The following is a 20,948-nucleotide window of genomic DNA, read 5'->3' as shown; positions in this document are numbered from 1 at the left end:
GCTGGCTTATTCAGCTTACGCCGAAAAAACAACTTCATTGGTCCCGATACAGATTTCAGACAATGTATAACATGTTTTCAAAATAATGGGACCATTTATTAACACCGCTTCTATGGTGGATATCTGTATATAATATTGAACTACATTACAAATCATTTAACACATTGAATGAAACGCGGGTTGTGATAACGCTTTCGGTGGAATATAGGTTTCAACTGAATAGCAGAATCGTATGCATCGTATTTAAGTATATTAGCAGATATTTATTTTCAAGTATAACGAATTTAAATTTCTATGGCACAATGCTATTGCTGTTTAAATGAGCAGCCACAGTGTATGCGTTCAAAATCAGGAAACCGACGGACTGCTCTTATGTGTGTCGTCTGAAATAACTTGAAATATGTTAATACATGTGTCCATGAATTCAACATTGTTTCATTAATGTTTCATGCATCTCCCACTAATTAGAACTAGAATAATGTCCAATCAGGGACTTAAAATACAACAATGTAAATATACACAGTTTGAATGCTTTTCCTTTGTGTGCTTCATCTAAAGTATAAGCAGTATAAAAAAATTATGAAAAGTCAAACAGATGTAGTTTAATGGGTTTACAATTTGTAAAATTTATAACAAATCCCACTGTTAAAAGTAGTGTTACAGAATTGTATAACAACACCGAATGTAAAATCTACACAAATGCAGTTCGAAATGAAATCCACATACTCATGCAACTACTATGTACCCATCATATTTAATGTACCACATGTTTTCTGATAATACTGTTCAATACCGATACAATCCTGACATGAACACACACTTGCAAATATAAAACGTGCGTATTTGCAGTTTAATTCTTCATATTATTGACCTTTGTGTCATTCTATACAACTGTAAGCGCGATTTTGTTTTGTTTATTTCCAAACAGTTTCAACACAGCTTTATTTGTATCAAAAGGTGAACATGGCTATGAACTTGGTGTACACTGCACGCACTTGATGATTTTTTCTATGGAATGAACAAGAACCCCTCATCTAAAGAACTCATTTCTGCACACATTCCTTCTCCTCTTGGCTTTCCAGTGTCAAAATGTAGTCCCATTCCTCTGCGGAAAACAAATATATACCAGAACATTAATAACAAAATGACACTGTAAATAAACATGACAATGATAGAGGTAAATTAATTAATGCATAGCTTTTATACCTAACAAATTAATGTTGCAAATTACAGGCGGCAACCCAATTGTATGGCTCAATTTTGTTAAACCAAGATGTGGCAGTGGTAAAGTGGATATTGTGTCCACCTAGGGATTGGGAGGTCAAAGGTTCGATCCCTATTGTGGGAGCGTTTTTTTAGATTTCCCACATAGACACCAAGTACTGGTTCTAGTCCCAGGAAACGGACTCAAAAGCGTTTCAAATAAGCCTCAGGCTTTCTATGCAACTGAGCTTAAATAAATGGGTTTTAACTAAACCAAGATGTAATGGTTTACTATTTCCTTGCTGAAAAGACCGTCTGTCCATAAGGTGTTCGTTTCATTTTGCGATCACGTGTTACCCCGCAGGGTTCTATACACGTTTTGGTTTCCAACACTTTGTCTGGCATTATGTCTGTAGCTTATATTTAACAACAGAACAACGCCTATATCCATTCTTTTGTAAACAACGAAATGCACACTTATTGTATTTATAAACAATTAAGCATGTTGTATGTACTACCTTGTGATATGGGCTGGACTGAAAGACGCGCTCGAGTGAACAGCGAGAGATTTTTCAGCGGTCCACCACTTTGTTTATGTTCCGCATGTAGCACCTTCAGCTCGGCAAGGGAGACAAATCTGCGTGTCATGCGTTTAAATTTCACGTCTACCATGTACCATCTGGGGTTGTCGCGCTTGGCAGTTCTGGAGAAGAAAATGCAGTGCTGAGGGATAGTAGGGACATATAAAAACCTTTGTTTGTAAAGGTCCCTGGGGATTATAAGCACATACGATTAGCACATGGCTATGATCAGGGACATATATACACAAACTGCTATGATGCTCATTATTGATCAGATCATTTTATTGACAACTAATAAAATCAACTTCGGAATCTTTCAAAACAAGAAACTGTCGGAGACGGGTGATGCTCCCCAAAGTTTTTTTTGTCACAATATTGCACTATATATTCAGATAAAAGGAAACGTCTGGAGGGGCATAACTTTGGACAAAATAATACGATGGATGGTTAAACAACTTAAAAAATTGCTAAGGGCCATAACTCTCTAAATAAATCATCTAACCAGAACCCACAAATAACATGCCCATCTCCTCATGGTTGTTTAGCTTCCCATAAAGTTTCATTGAATTCTAGTCAGTAGTTGGGGGGAAATAGCCCTGTCACTAATTGCACTATATGTACAGTTAATGGAAAATTTCAAAGGGCCATAACTCTGTGAAAAATCATCCGACCATTACCGGCTGATTATATGCACATCTCCTAATGGTAGTGAAGCTTCCCATACAGTTTCATTGAATTCGGGTCGTTTGTTGCTGAGAAATAGCTTAGACAAGAATTGCACTATATGTACAGTTAATGGAAAATTTCAAAGGGTCATAACTCTGTGAAACAAGAAACCGTCGGAGACTGGTGATGCTCCCCAAAGTTGTTTTTTTTGTCACAATATTGCACTATATATTCAGATAAAAGGAAACGTCTTGAGGGGCACAACTTTGGACAAAATAATACCATGGATGGTTTAGCAACTTAAAAAAATTCAAAGGGCCATAACTCTCTAAATAAATCATCTAACCAGAACCCACAAATAACATGCACATCTCCTCAAGGTAGTTAAGTTTCCCATAAAGCTTCATTGAATTCCAGTCAGTAGTTGGGGAGAAATAGCCCGGACAAGAATTGCACTATATGTACAGTTTATAGAAAATTTCAAAGGGCCATAACTCTGTGAAAAATGATCTGACCATAACCGGCTGATAATATGCACATCTCCTAATGGTAGTGAAGCTTCCCATACAGTTTCATTGAATTCCCGTAATAAGTTGCTGAGAAATAGCTCGGACAAGAATTGCACTATATGTACAGTTAATGGAAAATTTCAAAAGACCATAACTCTGTGAAAAATCATCCGACGTGAACCAGCTGATAATAAGCACATCTCCTCTTGGTAGTGAAGCGTCCCATAAAGTTTCATTGAATTCCAGTCATTAGTTGCTGAGAAATCGCCTTGTCAAGAATTGCACTATATGTACAGTTAATGGAAAATGTCAAAGGGCCATAAGTCTGAGTAAAATCATCAGACCATAACTGGCTGATAATATGCACAACTCCTTTTGGTAGTGAAGCTTCCCATAAAGTTTCATTGAATTCGGGTCGTTTGTTGCTGAGAAATAGCCCAGACAAGAATTGCACTATATGTACAGTTAATGGAAAATTTCAAAGGGTCATAACTCTGTGAAACAAGAAACCGTCGGAGACTGGTGATGCTCCCCAAAGTTGTTTTTTTTGTCACAATATTGAACTATATATTCAGATAAAAGGAAACGTCTTGAGGGGCACAACTTTGGACAAAATGATACCATGGATGGTTTAGCAACTTAAAAAAATTCAAAGGGCCATAACTCTCTAAATAAATCATCTAACCAGAACCCACAAATAACATGCACATCTCCTCAAGGTAGTTAAGCTTCCCATAAAGCTTCATTGAATTCCAGTCAGTAGTTGGGGAGAAATAGCCCGGACAAGAATTGCACTATATGTACAGTTTATAGAAAATTTCAAAGGGCCATAACTCTGTGAAAAATGATCTGACCATAACCGGCTGATAATATGCATATCTCCTGTTGGTAGTGAAGCTTCCCATAAAGTTTCAATGAATTCCCGTTATAAGTTGCTGAGAAATAGCTCAGACAAGAATTGCACTATATGTACAATGGAAAATTTCAAAGGGCAATAACTCTTTGAAAAATCATCCGACGAGAACCGGCTGATAATATGCACATCTCCTCCTCTTGGTAGTGAAGCTTCCCATAAAGTTTCATTAAATTCCAGTCATTAGTTGCTGAGAAATCGCCTGGACAAGAATTGTACTGCATGTACAGTTAATGCAAAATGTCAAAGGGCTATAAGTCTGTGAAAAATCATCTGACCATAACTGGCTGATAATATGCACATCTCCTTTTGGTGGTGAAGCTTCCCATAAAGTTTCATTGAATTCTGGCCATTAGTTGCTAAAAAATAGCCCGGACAAGAATTGCACTTTATGGAAAATTTCAAAGGGTCATAACTCTGTGACAAATCATCTGACTAGAACCCGCTGATGATATGCACATGTCCTCTTAAATGGTAGTGAAGCTTCCCATAAAGTTTCATTGAATTCCGGTCATTAGTTGCTGAGAAATAGCCCGGACAAGAATTGCACTATATGTACAGTTAATGGAAAATTTCAAGGGCCATAACTCTGTGAAAAAATCATCCAACCAGAACCGACTGATAATATGCACATCTCCTTTTGGAAGTGAAGCTTTTCATAAAGTTTAATTGAATTCCAGTAATTAATTGCTGAGAAATAGCCCGGATAAAAATTGTGCACGGACACACACACGCAGGGACAGATGAAGCGGCGACTATATAAACAAGAGCACCGCCTTGCGAGTGCAGACCGCTCATCTATTTTCTTTTTAAAGGTGAAGGGACTCTCAATTTAAATCACAAAGGAGGGAGGGGTGAAGTGAAGAGGGGTGTATAGTGTGGGGGTGTGGACATTTATTACATTATCTTCCAAAAAAAAATTCGGGGTGGGGGTGGGGGGAGGGGATTCGGGGATTCTTGGGTGCGATGGTTGGACGGTATTTCAAAAACAAAATAATAAAAATAAATATTTGTGTTTTTAACCGTTTCAAAAAAAAATTGGGGGGTGGGGTGGGGGGGGGTATAATAGTGTGAGGGTGTGGTGGTCATTTGTGAGATGATTTAAAAGAAAAAAAAAAAAAAAATTAGGGGTTGGGGGGGGGGGGATTCTTGGGTTCGATGGTTGGACGGTATTTCAAAAATAAAATAATAAAAATAAATATTTGTGTTTTTTAACCGTTTCAAAAAAAAATAAAAAATTGGGGGTGGGGTGGGGGGAGGTATAATAGTGTGAGGGTGTGGTGGTCATTTGTGAGATGATCTTAAAAAACATAAAAAATAAAAATTTAAGGGGGAGGGGGGTGGGGGGGGAGGGGATTCTTGGGTGCGATGGTTGGACGGTATTTCAAAAATAAAATTATAAAAATAAATATTTGTGTTTTTTAACCGTTTCAAAAAATAAAAAAAATTGGGGGTGGGGTGGGGTGGGGGGGTATAATAGTGTGAGGGTGTGGTGGTCATTTGTGAGATGATCTTAAAAAAAAAAAAAAAATATATATATATAGGGGGGGGTGATTACACAATTGATACAATGCATTACAAAAATGCAGTTAGCCTTACATTTGGTAAAATTTAAATAAATTACAAGGGAGGCAAATGCTGTAACAAAAAGAACATGCATAAACGGTAGTTTTTTCCCTTGTTTGAACCATGCTAAATCCTTAAAATGCCTATTTCCAGTAACTGTGACCTTGACCTTTGACCAAGTGACCTCAAAATCAATAGGGGTCATCTGCAAGTCATGGTCAATGTTCCTATGAAGTTTCATGATCCTAGGCCTAAGCGTTCTTGAGTTATCATCTGACAACCACCTGGTGGACAGACCGACAGACCGACCGACCGACATGACCAAAGCAATATACCCCCTCTTCTTCGAAGGGGGGCATAAAAATTTGGGGGATGGGGTGGGGGTATAGTGTGAGGGTGTGGTGGTCATTTGTGAGATGATCTTAAAAAAAAAAAAAAAAAAAAAAAAAAATTAGGGGGGATTCGGGGGGGGGGGGGGGGGGGGGGGGGGAGGGCAAGGGGGATGGTTTGGGTGGAGTCTATTGTGGTATGTCAGGTAAGAGTAGTTTTGTCAAAGTATCAATCAAATCTAATCATAAATAAAGAAGTTATGGCAATTTTAGCAAAATTTAATTATTTTACCTTGAGAGTCAAGGTCATTCAAAGGTCAAGGTAAAATTCAACTTGACAGGTACAGAAACCTCATGAAAACATGAAAGTATTTGAAGTTTGAAAGCAATAGCCTTAATACTTTAGAAGTAAAGTGGATCGAAACACAAAATTTAACCATATATTAAAAGTTACTAAGTCAAAAAAGGGCCATAATTCCGTACAAATGACAACCAGAGTTATGCAACTTGTCCTTTTACTGTCCCCTTATGATAGTTTGCGAGTGTTCCAAGTATGAAAGCAATATCTATGATATTTTAGGGGTAAAGTGGACCAAAACACAAAACTTAACCAAATTTTCAATTTTCTAAGTATAAAAGGCCCATAATTCCGTCCAAATGCCAGTCAGAGTTACATAACTTTGCCTGCACAGTCCCCTTATGATAGTAAGTGTTGCAAGTATGAAAGCAATAGCTTTGATACTTAAGGAATAAAATGGACCTAAACACAAAACTTAACCAAAATTTTCAATTTTCTAAGTATAAAAAGGGCACATAACTCTGTCAAAATGCACGCCAGAGTTATCTAACTTTGCCTGCCCAGTTCCCTCTTGATAGTAAGTAAGTGTACCAAGTTTGAATGCAATAGCATTAATACTTTCTGAGAAAAGTGGACCTAAACACAAAACTTAACCAAAATTTTCAATTTTTTAAGTATAAAAAGGGAACATAATTCTATCAAAATGCACGCCAGAGTTATCTAACTTTGCCTGCCCAGTCCCCTCATGATAGTAAGTAAGTGTATCAAGTTTGAATGCAATAGCATTGATACTTTCTGAGAAAAGTGGACCTAAACGCAAAACTTAACCGGACGCCGACGCCAAGGTGTTAATAGCTCATAATTTTTTTTCAAAAAATAGATGAGCTAAAAATCATCTGACTAGAACCCGCTGATAATAAGCACACGTCCTCTTGGTAGTGAATTTTCCCATAAAGTTTCATTGAAATCCGGTCAATAGTTGCTGAGAAATAGCCCGGACAAGAATTGCACTATATGTACAGTTAATGGAAAATTTCAAAGGGCCATAACTCTGTGAACAAGAGCACCGCCTTGCGGGTGCAGACCGCTCATCTATTTTTCTTTTAAAGGTGAAGGGACCTATCTCAATACTTCAATCACAAAGGAGGGAGGGGTGGGGTGGAGAGGGGTGTATAGTGTGGGTGTGTGGTCATTTATTACATTATCTTCCAAAAATAAGAAAAAAAATGCAATATTTTTTTTTTAGGGGGGGGAGTATTCTTTGGTGGGATGGTTGGACGGTATTTCAAAAACAAGAGCACCGCCTTGCGGGTGCAGACCGCTCATCTATTTTCTTTTTAAAGGTGAAGGGACTCTCATTTTCAATCACAAAGGAGGGAGGAGTGGAGTGAAGAGGGGTGTATAGTGTGGGGTTGTGGACATTTATTACATTATCTTTTCAAAAAAGCGAAAAAAAAAATAAAAATCGGGGGGGGGGGGGGGGGGGGGGGGTTTGGGTGCGATGGTTGGACGGTATTTCAAACATAACCGTTTTAAAAAAAAAATGGGGGGGGGGTATAGTGTGAGGGTGTGGTGATAATTTGTGAGATGATCTTAAAAAAAAAAAAAAAAAAAAAAAAATCAAAAAAAAAAATTGGGGGGGGGGGTGGGGTGGGGGAGTGGGGTGGGGGTATAGTGTGAGGGTGTGGTGGTCATTTGTGAGATGATCTTAAAAAAAAAAAAAAAAAAATCAAAAAAAAAATTGGGGGGGGGGGGGTGGGGTGGGGGAGTGGGGTGGGGGTATAGTGTGAGGGTGTGGGTGGTCATTTGTGAGATGATCTTAAAAAAAAAAAAAAAAAAAAAAAAAATTAGGGGGGGGAGGGGGGAGGGCACAGGGGAGGGGGGGGAGGGCACGGGGGATGGTTTGGGTGAAGTCTATTGTGGTATGTCAGGTAAGAGTAGTTTCATCAAAGTATCAATCAAATCTAATCATAAATAAAGAAGTTATGGCAATTTTAGCAAAATTTAATAATTTGACCTTGAGAGTCAAGGTCATTCAAAGGTCAAAGTAAAATTCAAGTTGCCAGGTACAGTAACCCTCATGATAGCATGTAAGTATTTGAAGTTTGAAAGCAATAGCCTTGATACTTCGAGTGGATCGAAACACAAAATTTAACCATATATTAAAAGTTACTAAGTCAAAAAAGGGCCATAATTCCGTAACAATGACAACCAGAGTTATGCAACTTGTCCTTTTACTGTACCCTTATGATAGTTTGTGAGTGTTCCAAGTATGAAAGCAATATCTATGATACTTTAGGGGTAAAGTGGACCAAAACATAAATCTTAACCAAATTTTCAATTTTCTAAGTATAAAGGGCCCATAATTCCGTCCAAATGCCAGTCAGAGTTACATAACTTTGCCTGCACGGTCCCCTTATGATAGTTCATAAATCTTGCAAGTATGAAAGCAATAGCTTTGATACTGTAGGAATAAAGTGGACCTAAACACAAAACTTAATCAAATTTTCAATTTTCTAAGTATAAAAAGGGCACATAATTCTGTCAAAATGCCAGTCAGAGTTACATTACTTTGCCTGCACAGTCCCCTTATGATAGTTAGTAAGTGTTGCAAGTATGAAAGCAATAGCTTTGATGCTTAAGGAATAAAATGGACCTAAACACAAAACTTAACCAAAATTGTCAATTTTCTAAGTATAAAAAGGGCACATAATTCTGTCAAAATGCATGCCAGAGTTATCTAACTTTGCCTGCCCAGTCCCCTCATGATAGTAAGTAAGTGTACCAAGTTTGAATGCAATAGCATTGATACTTACTGAGAAAAGTGGAACTAAACGCAAAACTTAACCAAAATTTTCAATTTTTTAAGTATAAAAAGGGCACATAATTCTGTCAAAATGCACGCCAGAGTTATCTAACTTTGCCTGCCCAGTCCCCTCATGATAGTAAGTAAGTGTACCAAGTTTGAATGCAATAGCATTGATACTTTCTGAGAAAAGTGGACCTAAACGCAAAACTTAACCGGACGCCGACGCCAACGCCAACGCCAACGCCAACGCCGACGCCGACGCCAAGGTGATGACAATAGCTCATAATTTTTTTTCAAAAAATAGATGAGCTAATAAAATAATAAAAAAAATATTATTGTTTTTTAACCATGTTAAAAAAATAAAAATATTGGGTGGTTGGTATAGTGTGAGGGTGTAGTCATTTATTAGATGATCTTTAAAAAAAAAAAAAATACCAGTTAGAGTTGTTATGTCAAAGTATCTATCAAACCTAATCATAAATAAAGAAATTTTGGCAATTTTAGCAAAATTTATTAATTTGACGTCACTTGATAGTCAAGGTCATTCAAAGGTCAAGGTAAAATTCAACTTGCAAGATACAGAACCCTCATTATAGCATGAAAGTATTTCAAGTTTGAAAGCAATAGCCTTGATACTTTAGAAGTAAAGTGGATCTAAACACAAAATTTAACCATATATTCAAAGTTACTAAGTAAAAAAAGGGCTATAATTCCGTCAAAATGACAACCAGAGTTGTGCAACTTTGCCTGCACAGTCCCCTTAAGATAGTTAGTTAGTGTTGCAAGTATGAAAGCAATAGCTTTGATACTTTAGGAATAAAGTAGGCCTAAACACAAAACTTTAGTATAAAAAGGGCACATAATTCTGTCAAAATGCCAGTCAGAGTTACATAACTTTGCCTGCACAGTCCCCTTATGATAGTTAGTAAGTGTTGCAAGTATGAAAGCAATAGCTTTGATACTTAAGGAACAAAATTGACCTAAACACAAAACTTAATCAAATTTTCAATTTTCTAAGTATAAAAAGGGCACATAATTCTGTCAAAATGCACGCCAGAGTTATCTTACTTTGCCTTCCTAGTCCCCTCATGATAGTAAGTAAGTGTACCAAGTTTGAATGCAATAGCGTTGATACTTTCTGAGAAAAGTGGACCTTAACACAAAACTTAACCGGACGCCGACGCCAAGGTGATGATAATAGCTCATAATTTTTTTTCAAAAAATAGATGAGCTAAAAATCATCCGACCAGAACCGGCTGAGAAATAGCCCGGTCAAAAATCATGCACGGACAGATTGACACACTCACGGACAGACGAAGCGGCGACTTTATGCTCCCTAATAATAAATTAGTGCTTTTTGTTTAAATAGCCGTAATTTTTAGACTTGAGCAACGATTTTTCTCCTTATTCTACCATTACCTTAGGGGCAATTCACAATGCTACACATACTTTCTAATTTTGTGGACGTTTTTCAAAACAAGAAAAATGTTGAGGGTCATGATCGCGACTCTTAAAGGGGCATTTTCAGGTTTAAGAAAATTGACAACATTTAAAAAATGTTTGAAGATTCGCAAATTTTTGTTGTAGTTATACTTGTGAGAAAGCAGTAATGCTGAACATTTACCTTGCTTTAAATTATCCATTATATGCATCTTTTGACGATTTAAAAACCTGTCAATTATAAGGCGTTGCAACCCAAAACAATTTAATAATTTGCCGAGTTCTGTTGTTGTTGTTATATTTTGTAATACTACGAGGAATGCTTATATAAAGTATAAAATACATCACTAATTGTATGAGCACAGATGGTGGAGTGATCTAAGTGATAGACTTTTACTCCAGTGGTCAGTGGTTCAAGCCCAGTTGATGGTTACCTTTTTGTCTTTCTTTAATACTATTTTTGTTTTTACTGGAGCTTTTTAGATCCAATGTTTACATGTATCGATATAAAGCATTGAATGACAAACTTAAATACATGCCAAAATCTGTGAACAGGCCCCTTTAAGAAACTCTAAAGATCTTATGATACGGTAGCTACCTACTACAAACAATTAGCTGCTAAATTGAAGTAAGATTGTATTTATTATACCCCCACCCCCAAAATAGAAACAATGGCTGTTTGTAAAACATGCATGTCCCTCATATGGGCTGTCAGTTGTAGTGGCAGCCATTGTGTAAATACGTTTTTTTGGCACTGTGACCTTGACCTTTGACCTAGTGACCTGAAAATCAATAGGGGTCATCTGCTAGTCATGATCAATGTACCTATGAAGTTTCATAATCCTAGGTGTAAGCTTTCTTTTGTTATCATCCGGAAACCATTTTACTATGTCAAGTCACCTTGACCTTTGACCTAGTGACCTGAAAGTCAATAGGGGCATCTGCCAGTCATGATCAATGTACCTATGAAGTTTCATGATCCTAGGCATAAGCTTTCTCGAGTTATCATCCGGAAACCATTTTTTTAAGTTGAGTCACCGTGACCTTGACCTTTGACCTAGTGACGTGAAAATCATTACTGGTCATTTGCGAGTCATGATCAATGTACCTATGAAGTTTCATGATCCTAGGCATAAGCGTTTTTGAGTAATCATCCATAAACCATTTTACTATTTCTGGTCACAGTGACCTTGACCTTTGACCTAGTGACCTGAAAATCAATAGGGGTCATCTGCGAGTCATGATCAATCTACCTATGAAGTTTCATGATACTAGGCATAAGCGTTCTTGAGTTATCATCCGGAAACCATTTTGCTATTTCGGGTCACGGTGACCTTGACCTTTGACCTAGTGACCTGAAAATCAATAGGGATCATTTGCGAGTCATGATCAAAGTATCTATGAAGTTTCATGATCCTAGGCATAAGCGTTCTTGAGTTGTCATCCGGAAACCATTTTACTATTTCGGGTAACTGTGACCTTTGACCTAGTGACCTCAAAATCAATAGGGGTCATCTGCGAGTCATGATGAATGTACCTATGAAGTTTCATGATCCTAGGCCTAAGCATTCTTGAGTTATCATCCGGAAACCATCTGGTGGACGGACATACGGAAGGACCGACATGAGCAAAACAATATACCCCCTCTTCTTACAAAATGCTTTATAAACACAACTTTTTTTTGGCTTTACAAATTATTTTGTTATGAAAGATTAGTATTGTCATCTTCCATTTTGAGAACTATTAGAAAAGCTGACAAGAAGAATAATATTCCGAAAGAGAATTGTGGATTTTTAAAAGCCGGTCGTGTAACTTATCAGAATCCTGTTACGTACATTTTTTTTTATCATTATTACTTCTGTATATAATAACATCAATCTCCATTTTTACTATGTAATTAATTGTGTTGTTTTATTTCGTATTTCCACAAGCATCTTAAATTTAACAGTATGACATGCAAAAGCAGATCCTGCAGACTCCCATGTTACAAAGCTACTCCGTATAATAGACTTTTTAGAATGCTATTTTTACGTAACAATTTATATTTACTAAAAACCGATTTGTTTACCTTGATATCATTATTTCGGATGGATTTTCTGGACAAAATGTGGATGAATTTTTGTAGAATTTTCGTACTGGTATGATGAAAATCATATCGCAATACAATATGCCGATTGCGTATTGCGATATATATCGGTATATTGTAACAGCACTACAAATAAGAGCTGTAGTAGGACAGCATGCTCAACTTTCAATGTTCCTATATGAATTATTGCTTTTTCCTAAACAACACTGTTTGTATAGAAGGGAGGTAATTTGAGATATAACATAATTAAGTATAGCACAGGAGAAACGAAATACGTGATTTTGAGCAGGATCTATTTTTATGCCCCCCTTTAAAGAAGAGGGGGTATATTGCTTTGCACATGTCGGTCGGTCGGTCTGTCGGTCGGTCGGTCCGTCCACCAGGTGGTTTCCGGATGATAACTCAAGAACGCTTAGGCCTAGGATCATGAAACTTTATAGGTACATTGATCATGACTCACAGATGACCCCTATTGATTTTGAGGTCACTAGGTCAAAGTTCAAGGTCACTGTGACCCGAAATAGTAAAATGGTTTCTGGATGATAATTCAAGAACGCTTATGCCTAGGATCATGAAACTTAATAGGTAGATTGATCATGACTCGCAGATGACCCCTATAGATTTTCAGGTTACTAGGTCAAAGGTCAAGGTCACGGTGACCCGAAATAGTAAAATGGTTTCCGCATGATAACTCAAGAACGCTTATGCCTAGATCATGAAACTTGATAGGTACATTGATCATGATTCGCAGATGACCCCTATTGAATTTGAGGTCACTGGGTCAAAGGTCACGGTGACCCCAAATAGTAAAATGGTTTCCGGATGATAACTCAAGAACGCTTATGCCTGGGATCATAAAACTTGATAGGTAGATTGATCATGACTTGCAGATGACCCCTATTGATTTTCAGGTCACTAGGTCTAAGGTCAAGGTCACGGTGACCCGAAATAGTAAAATGGTTTCCGGATGATAACTCAAGAACGCTTATGCTTAGGATCATGGAACTTAATAGGTAGATTGACCATGACTCGCAGATGACCCCTATTGATTTTCAGGTCACTAGGTCAAAGGTCAAGGTCACGGTGACCCGAAATAGTAAAATGGTTTCCGGATGATAACTCAAGAACGCTTATGCCTAGGATCATGAAACTTGATAGGTAGACTGATCATGACTCGCAGATGACCCCTATTGATTTTCAAATAACAATGTTAAAGGTCAAGGTCACGGTGACCCGAAATAGTAAAATGGTTTCCGGATGATAACTCAAGAACGCTTATGCCTAGGATCATGAAACTTGATAGGTAGTTTGATCATGACTGGCAGATGGGTCCTATTGATTTTCAGGTCACTAGGTCAAAGGTCAAGGTCACGGTGACCCAAAATAGTAAAATGGTTTCCGGATGATAACTCAAGAATGCTTATGCCTAGGATCATGAAACTTGATAGGTACATTGATCATGACTGGCAGATGACCCCTATTGATTTTCAGGTCAAAGGTCAAGGTCACGGTGACCCGAAATAGTAAAATGGTTTCTGGATGATAACTCAAGAATGCTTATGCCTAGGATCATGAAACTTGATAGGTAGATTGATCATGACTCGCAGATGACCCCTATTGATTTTGAGGTCACTCGGTCAAAGGTCACGGTGACCCGAAATAGTAAAATGGATTCCTGATGATAACTCAAGAACGCTTATGCCTAGGATCATGAAACTAGATAGGTACATTGATCATGACTGGCAGATGACCCCTATTGATTTTCAGGTCACTTGGTCAAAGGTCAAGGTCACAGTGACCCGAAATAGTAAAATAGTTTCCGGATGATAACTCAAGAAAGCTTATGGCTAGGATCATGAAACTTCATAGGTACATTGATCATGACTCGCAGATGACCCCTATTGATTTTCACGTCACTAGGTCAAAGGTCAAGGTCACAGTGACAAAAAACATATTTACAAAATGGCTGTCACTACAACTGAGAGCCCATATGGGGGGCATGCATGTTTTACAAACAGCCCTTGTTCTTCATTTTCTAACAGTGACCTTGACCATAGTTGCCTCATATGCAAATAAAAATGAAATTTTGGACATGTAAACAGGCTTCCATCACAACAGCTCCATTAGTTCTTGAGATCTTAAGCCGAAACAATCTGTCGTTATTTTGTATATATGCATGTACAGCCCTTGACCTTGATCTCACCCATTCAATGACCAATCCTTGGACATAAGGACTCTATGTTTCAAAATTGCATTTATATATAATTGTGCAAAAACAATTCTTTAATATCAAATATCAGTGACCTTGACTTTTCTCCAACACACCCCAATGGATATCTCATTCAAGATCTAGACATAATTCATTTATATACATGTATGTTGTACCAATACAATAGTTTTGAGGTACAAGACACAGTCCACTTCTCTTTCTCTTTTTTTTAGTAACAGTGACATTGACCTCATGCATGCCACATGCAACCCTAGCGAGGAATGGATACATGGTATTTACCCATTAAAATCCATAATAATAGCTTTTTTTAGAATAAATTTTGTTTCTATATTTACTCAACATGTCCTTTACCTTGACCCCACCTTCCCCAAAGTCAATCAAAGTCTAGGTCTGGAAACAATTTTTCATTACCAAACTCAATTTGTTATCGAGAAATTGAGTTGAATCTATTGCGTTATAATTAGTAACAATGACCTTGATCTTGAACACCACAATCCCATACTGATCACAGAGTAAATGCCTTGGTACAAAGTATCTTTATAAGTAGTTTGATGTATATATCTCTATATCTCTATAAGTCTCAATCTAGCATTTGTATAACCTCAAAATAATGTCAAATTTCAAACTAGAGTTACCAAACTTAGCCTTTGAGGCCATTTCAATATGGGGAATAGAAGTTATAAGTTTGAGTGATATGCCTCAAGCCATTCCTAAAACACTAGCTCACCAACCAACAGCACAAGTTGAATACCTTTCTTTATCTTTGAAAATTCATGCTAGTAAGCTGTACATGTTTAGTCATTTTGAATTTAAGATGATAACAAGAGATGTGTTCGTCAGTAACACAATGCCCCCTATTGTTTACATCTACAGGCTGAGCTTCACCATCTACAACTACTCACCTGTCATAATGAGGATCCTTGGAGTCAAACTGAGTGTGGTCAACATAACTTTCACGCACCACCTGTTAAATTAGATAAACACACAATTATATATGATGATTATTTGCACTAGGACAAAGTAAAAATAGTCATGGTAACAGATAAAAAGTGTTATCCTTCCATGGCAATACTTGGTACTGATTCTACAGGAGCTTAAAAGTATTTTGAGACAGCAATCTGTTTAGCATAATTAAGTGGAAAATCAAAGGATTGACAGGAAATGAACAAGAAACAATGAAGCCATGTATTTGACCTTTGACCTTGAAGGATGACCTTGAATTTTCACCACTCAAAATGTGCAGCTCCATGAGATACACATGCATGCCAAATATCAAGTTGTATCTTCAATATTGCAAAAGTTATGACACACATACAATGACAGACGTACGGACGGACAGACAAATAGACAGACAGACAGACCAAAAACAATATAACCCCTATCATTGGATCCGGGGGCATAAAAAGTCAAAACAATTATCATTGACAGGACATAGGGACAGACTATTAATTACAGTCCAACCACTACTACCGGTCACCGGTCATGTATTTTAAATAACCAGTCTATAATGAAATTATTGTTAACACAAATATTTCCTTAGGCAGCTTAACAATTTCGAAATAAGTGCACATTCAGTTAGCCAATGACAACTTTCTATATTAATTTAATTTTGAGGCCAGGCTAAAAAATGTACTCTTTTCAGAATTACAGGATTTAACAGTTACACATTTGTGGAAAATATTTGATAATTAAATGTTTTTTGCTAAATATAACTCTTTTTCCAAAGTAATCTAAAACATGTGTTACCTAGAATGTGTAAACATGTTTTAACGAATAATGTTCTAACCAAACGTCTTGCTACCTCACAGATGCCACAAATCCCTGGCTTCTTGGTGTTACTGTGATAGAAAAACACTTCATCTCCTTTCCTCATCTTGTCTCGCATGAAGTTCCGAGCCTACAGGACAGTGAATTAGAAGAGTTTGTATCTGAGATCTAAATACTTGATGAGCATTTAAAATCCGTGTTCTTTCTGTTTTAAGCAAACCAGACCACACACAGGGAGGTTTTTGGGTCATAATTTGTTGGTTGTGTTCATCAAAACTTACCTCATGCCCTTTGTAAAGGCCACACATATTGTCCAATCTACATGCACTAGCACATTTTCAAAATGAGATGGTCATTTTAGGACAAAGAACTACGTCACTTGGTAAAATTGAAAATAAGGGTTAAGAAGACTCAAGAAGTCACACTATCACCCCATTCTCTAAGCTCGGTTATAAAATGGGTGACGTTGAGTCAAAAACAAAGTGAGCACTCTAGCAGTCACATTTTTGCACAATCTCAATTAAACTTGCTCAGAACATTTGTATTAATTATACATAGGGTAATTTAAAAACTGGGTAACATGTGGTTATTAACTAGGTCACTAGGTCAAAATAAAGAATAATTATCAGAACACTCTAGATATAACAGTATTAGCACTATCTTGATCAAACTTGTACAGGTACATATGTGTTAACGACAATTAAGCCTCTGTTAAAACATTTGTATAAATGATATCTAGGCTGATTTCAAAACTAGGTCATGTGCGGTCTTAATCTAGGTCACTTGGTAAATTATAGAAAATCTTGTCAACACTCATGAAGGCATGACAGATTAAGATCTTGGATCAGAAAATGTCAACATGAATATTCTGACCAAGTTAAATCAAGATGGAGTCTTAAAAGCTTTTTCATGAGTGGTAAATAGTTTTTTCTAAGACTTGACCTGTTGAACTTGTTTTTTTATGTAGTGATTAAAATTAAACATGGCCTAGATATTAACAAGATAGATATTATTACTTTTTCATGATTTTTTTTCTCGATTAAGTCATAAATGTGGCTTCTAAAGTGGTAACAAGGTTTGTCTAAGATTTGACCAGGTGACTTAGTTTTGCACTGTCATGACTCGAATTCAAACTTAGACCAGAAAATGTTAAGATAAACATTTTTACACACTTGAGTCATAAATATGGCTAACAAGACTTTTTAAACATTTGTCCTGATGACCTAGTTTTTTAAACACGCGTGACCCTGACTCAAACTCAGTCTAGATAAGCACTCCAACCACGTTTCATCAAGAATGAGTCAATAATGTGGCCTGTAAAGTGGCAACAGTGTTTTTCGAAGATTTGACTTGGTGACTTTTTTGTGTGCAGATTTAAATTCAGTCTAGATATTTTCAAGCGTGTACTTGTACTGTACCTGGTAATTCCTGACTCCATCCCAGCATGCAGTCTGGTCTGGGCATGATTTTAGATCTTCTATCCCAAACTAGAGAAAAGCAATATATGGTCTTTGAAAGGATTCATCGCATTATAAAAATGTGTCTGTATTACCGGTACATTAATGCCCCTGAAATTCCACTTTTGTCTCCATTTATGTCTAAAACTGACCAAAATACGGAGTGGCAAAAGTTATAAAGCTGCTCAAACTGTTTTCAACCCACTTCCAGCAACACTTTATGCGTTACCTATTACACAACTACAAAAATGTATTGTTCCCATTTTAAAATGGTTCATAACTCTGCTTGCACAAAAAACTTTTCAAACTTTAATATAACGCTGCCCAAGTTCCCATAATAATAGATATGTAGATATGTTTGAAAAGTTTCAGCTGTAGCAACCATGTGTTTAAGTCATGCACAAGATAAGTAAAAAAAATCTCTTTTTTTTCCAAAAAAGGGGCAATAACTTAAATGATGTAGAAAAATTTAAAACCAAAATAAGGAGGTGTTCAATTTCAAATGCTGTTTGATATGTTTGCAAAGTATTATAATTTACAGACAAGGGGCCTAAACAAATTGAGGCACAATAATTCTTAATGGTAATAAGCAAACAATTTTGTATAGAAGTTAGAACTAGAATGATTAATTTGTAATTAGTTTAACTGTTCAATTATTTAGATTTCTTTACGCTCCTTGTAACTAATTTTTGGCTGCAAGATACAGCATTTTTCCCTTTAGTGTGACTTTGCTTACACATGTTATTTACAATTACTGATATTGAGAAAGCTGATTGCTGCTGAACCTGCATACTTACAATAAAATATCAAAAATTCTTCTATCCAGTTTGCTACAATATTCTTACTTCCACTAAATGTATCTCGGTAATAGAAAATACAAGTTGGCCATGAGTGACCATCTCATGCTTGCACTACTGTTAGTACAGATATACAATGTACGACATTTCTCTTAAAATCTGAGGGCCCACTTCATGTTTTAAAGGCCATTATGATTTACTAGTTGATCCTCATTTTATATCCATCCATGTTAATGAAAAGTGATAATAATGAAAACAACACGATACCCGAACATCTACTCCATTTTCATATCTGCTCTCCGGTTCTGATTTCATGAGCCAGTGTCTGTACTCCTCTTCAGATGATGGTCTAGTCTTCTCTTTTACTACACCATTACTTTCTTGCTCAAATGTGTTTGATGTTTTCGATGATTCTTACAAAAAGCATGATAGGTAACGATGTATTTTACAAAATATCAATTTTTACAAATGAAACTGTTTTTAGAGGGGAACATTAGGAAGCCGGAGATATAGCCTGTTTTTTAATTGCAAAAAAATTGGTAACTCACATAACCAAGATGTCCGAAGGCCTTATGTTGCCCACTTGAGACCCAAAGGAACTTAAATTGGTTTGATCAACTTTGAGAAATTTCCAGATTTTCACCATTTTTGAACTAGGCCAAGATACACCTATTTTTGGAACAAATATTCTGAGCAAGTTTCATGCTAATTAGGCTGAAAATGAGGTATCTTAGAGTGGTTGCAACATTTATCCAGTGACCTAGTTTTATTATATTTCATATGATCAAGCTTCTAACTCGGCAGAGGTTTCATTTGGAAAAAGAATCAAAACCAAGTTTCCTGTATCTAAGGCAAACAAATAAAATATGGCCTCAAGAGAAGTTTTTCTACAGCAGAGAGCCATGCAAGGTAAATATATCAATGTACATAGTCGAACTATCTTTTTTTTAAGAAGAAGTTTTGTCGGAAGATTTTTATTAATTTAGTATGTGTATGCATTATAATAAACAACGGGTAACTAAAAAAACAAATAAATAAATAAAAAAAAGATTGTCATTGACATCGAGCGCCTATGGTGGTATTGGTAACAGAACACTTACAAAAATACTTTCACTTCCTCTAGATTTTCAGGAAATGTTGCATTAAGTCATGGTATATAATAGCATAGGATTGCGCACACATCGCGTCAGGGATGTTATCTACGTCTCTTGATATTATTGCAACTACCGTCTTCTAAGTTCTGAATCTGATACGTATTCTGTACTTTCCCCGATTTTTGTTCACATTTAGCACGATGGCAAACATTATAGCAATGGAATGTATAAAAAGTCAAATACTTATCAATTTCTTTTACATAATTCACTGTTTTTACCTCTTTTGCGTTTTGTTGGCATCGCAGCTATTAATATGATCAAACCTTAATTTTGCTTAATTGACGTTTATTACCGCGCTTTTGACTTTGTAAAATATATTTCTTATAATAATAGCACATGCGGCAAAACTTCGTACCTGTTAAACAATATTATAATATAAAATGTTATACTTTTGATTTTCACTTTTCGTCATTTTCAGTCCGTCTTCATACAATTTTCATTAGTTTTCTATCTTGTTCATGTACAGTGTCATGTGGTGTTTACCAAATTAAATCAACTCTGATTTGTCCAATATTATATCTACTTAATTTTTTTGGCAGACGAATTGTAAGATACATTGAAGGCAACTAAATAAGCTTGATATCGCAGTTCGTTCAAGTTATGACTACTGTCATTTTCGGTGTGGCTTTTTACTAACTCGTATATCTGAACATCTTAGCAAAAATATATACTACGCTAAAGCCTAAAATCGAAATATAGTTTTGCTTGCCATGGTTCCTCTACAAGCCTTTTGAATGCACGGATTTTGACATAAGCTCTTACTAATGCATTGTTACTCGAAATATAAAATACGATTCATTAAGCTGAAGCAATAGAACCATTAGAATCATTTTTCTGTTTATGGCAAATATATGGGAAGTGGTACCCGAGCAGAAAATTGACCATTTCATTATGTTACGCAGCACTACAGCAGCTCTGCTCCATATCCTCTGTGATACTGTACTCAAGTTTCACGCCATCCCCCGTGCTGAAGTTGAAACAGTTGACTCGAACATACTAAGTCAAACGTGAGATAAATGGATGCAGAGATAGATATTAAAATGCACCATTGCGTAGTGGATATTACCCCAGAAATTGACTCAATAGCGTTTCTATAAGCCATATACTTTCGATGCAATCGAGATAAAATAAATATGTTTTAAC

General features: G+C 36.5%; 1 protein-coding gene across 1 annotated transcript; it reads right to left on the bottom strand.

The window, feature by feature from the left end:
* Positions 1-587: 587 nt before the first annotated feature.
* On the bottom strand, positions 588-20,126 carry LOC127844120 (thymocyte nuclear protein 1-like). Its single transcript, XM_052374134.1, has 7 exons — positions 20,024-20,126; positions 18,919-19,064; positions 17,816-17,884; positions 16,432-16,527; positions 15,533-15,594; positions 1,722-1,906; positions 588-1,105 (listed from the first exon to the last, which is right to left on the bottom strand). The coding sequence occupies exons 1-7, from the start codon at positions 20,043-20,045 to the stop codon at positions 1,044-1,046; spliced, it is 642 nt and encodes a 213-aa protein (XP_052230094.1). The 5' UTR covers positions 20,046-20,126; the 3' UTR covers positions 588-1,043.
* Positions 20,127-20,948: the final 822 nt, after the last annotated feature.

Source organism: Dreissena polymorpha, chromosome 1, assembly GCF_020536995.1.
Source record: "Dreissena polymorpha isolate Duluth1 chromosome 1, UMN_Dpol_1.0, whole genome shotgun sequence".
Classification (NCBI taxonomy): Eukaryota; Metazoa; Mollusca; class Bivalvia; order Myida; family Dreissenidae; genus Dreissena; species Dreissena polymorpha.
This window is presented reverse-complemented; position numbering and strand designations above follow the sequence as displayed.

What these genes read in the sequence shown, in the direction of transcription:
- LOC127844120 (XM_052374134.1), bottom strand. Translation starts at nt 20,045, where the DNA reads ATGCCAACAAAACGCAAAAGAG. An exon ending in GGATTTGTGGCATCTGTGAG is followed by an intron (nt 15,595 to 16,431) that starts GTAGCAAGACGT and finishes CTAATTTAACAG; the next exon opens with GTGGTGCGTGAAAGTTATGT. An exon ending in AAGGATCCTCATTATGACAG is followed by an intron (nt 1,907 to 15,532) that starts GTGAGTAGTTGT and finishes TTTCTTCTCCAG; the next exon opens with AACTGCCAAGCGCGACAACC.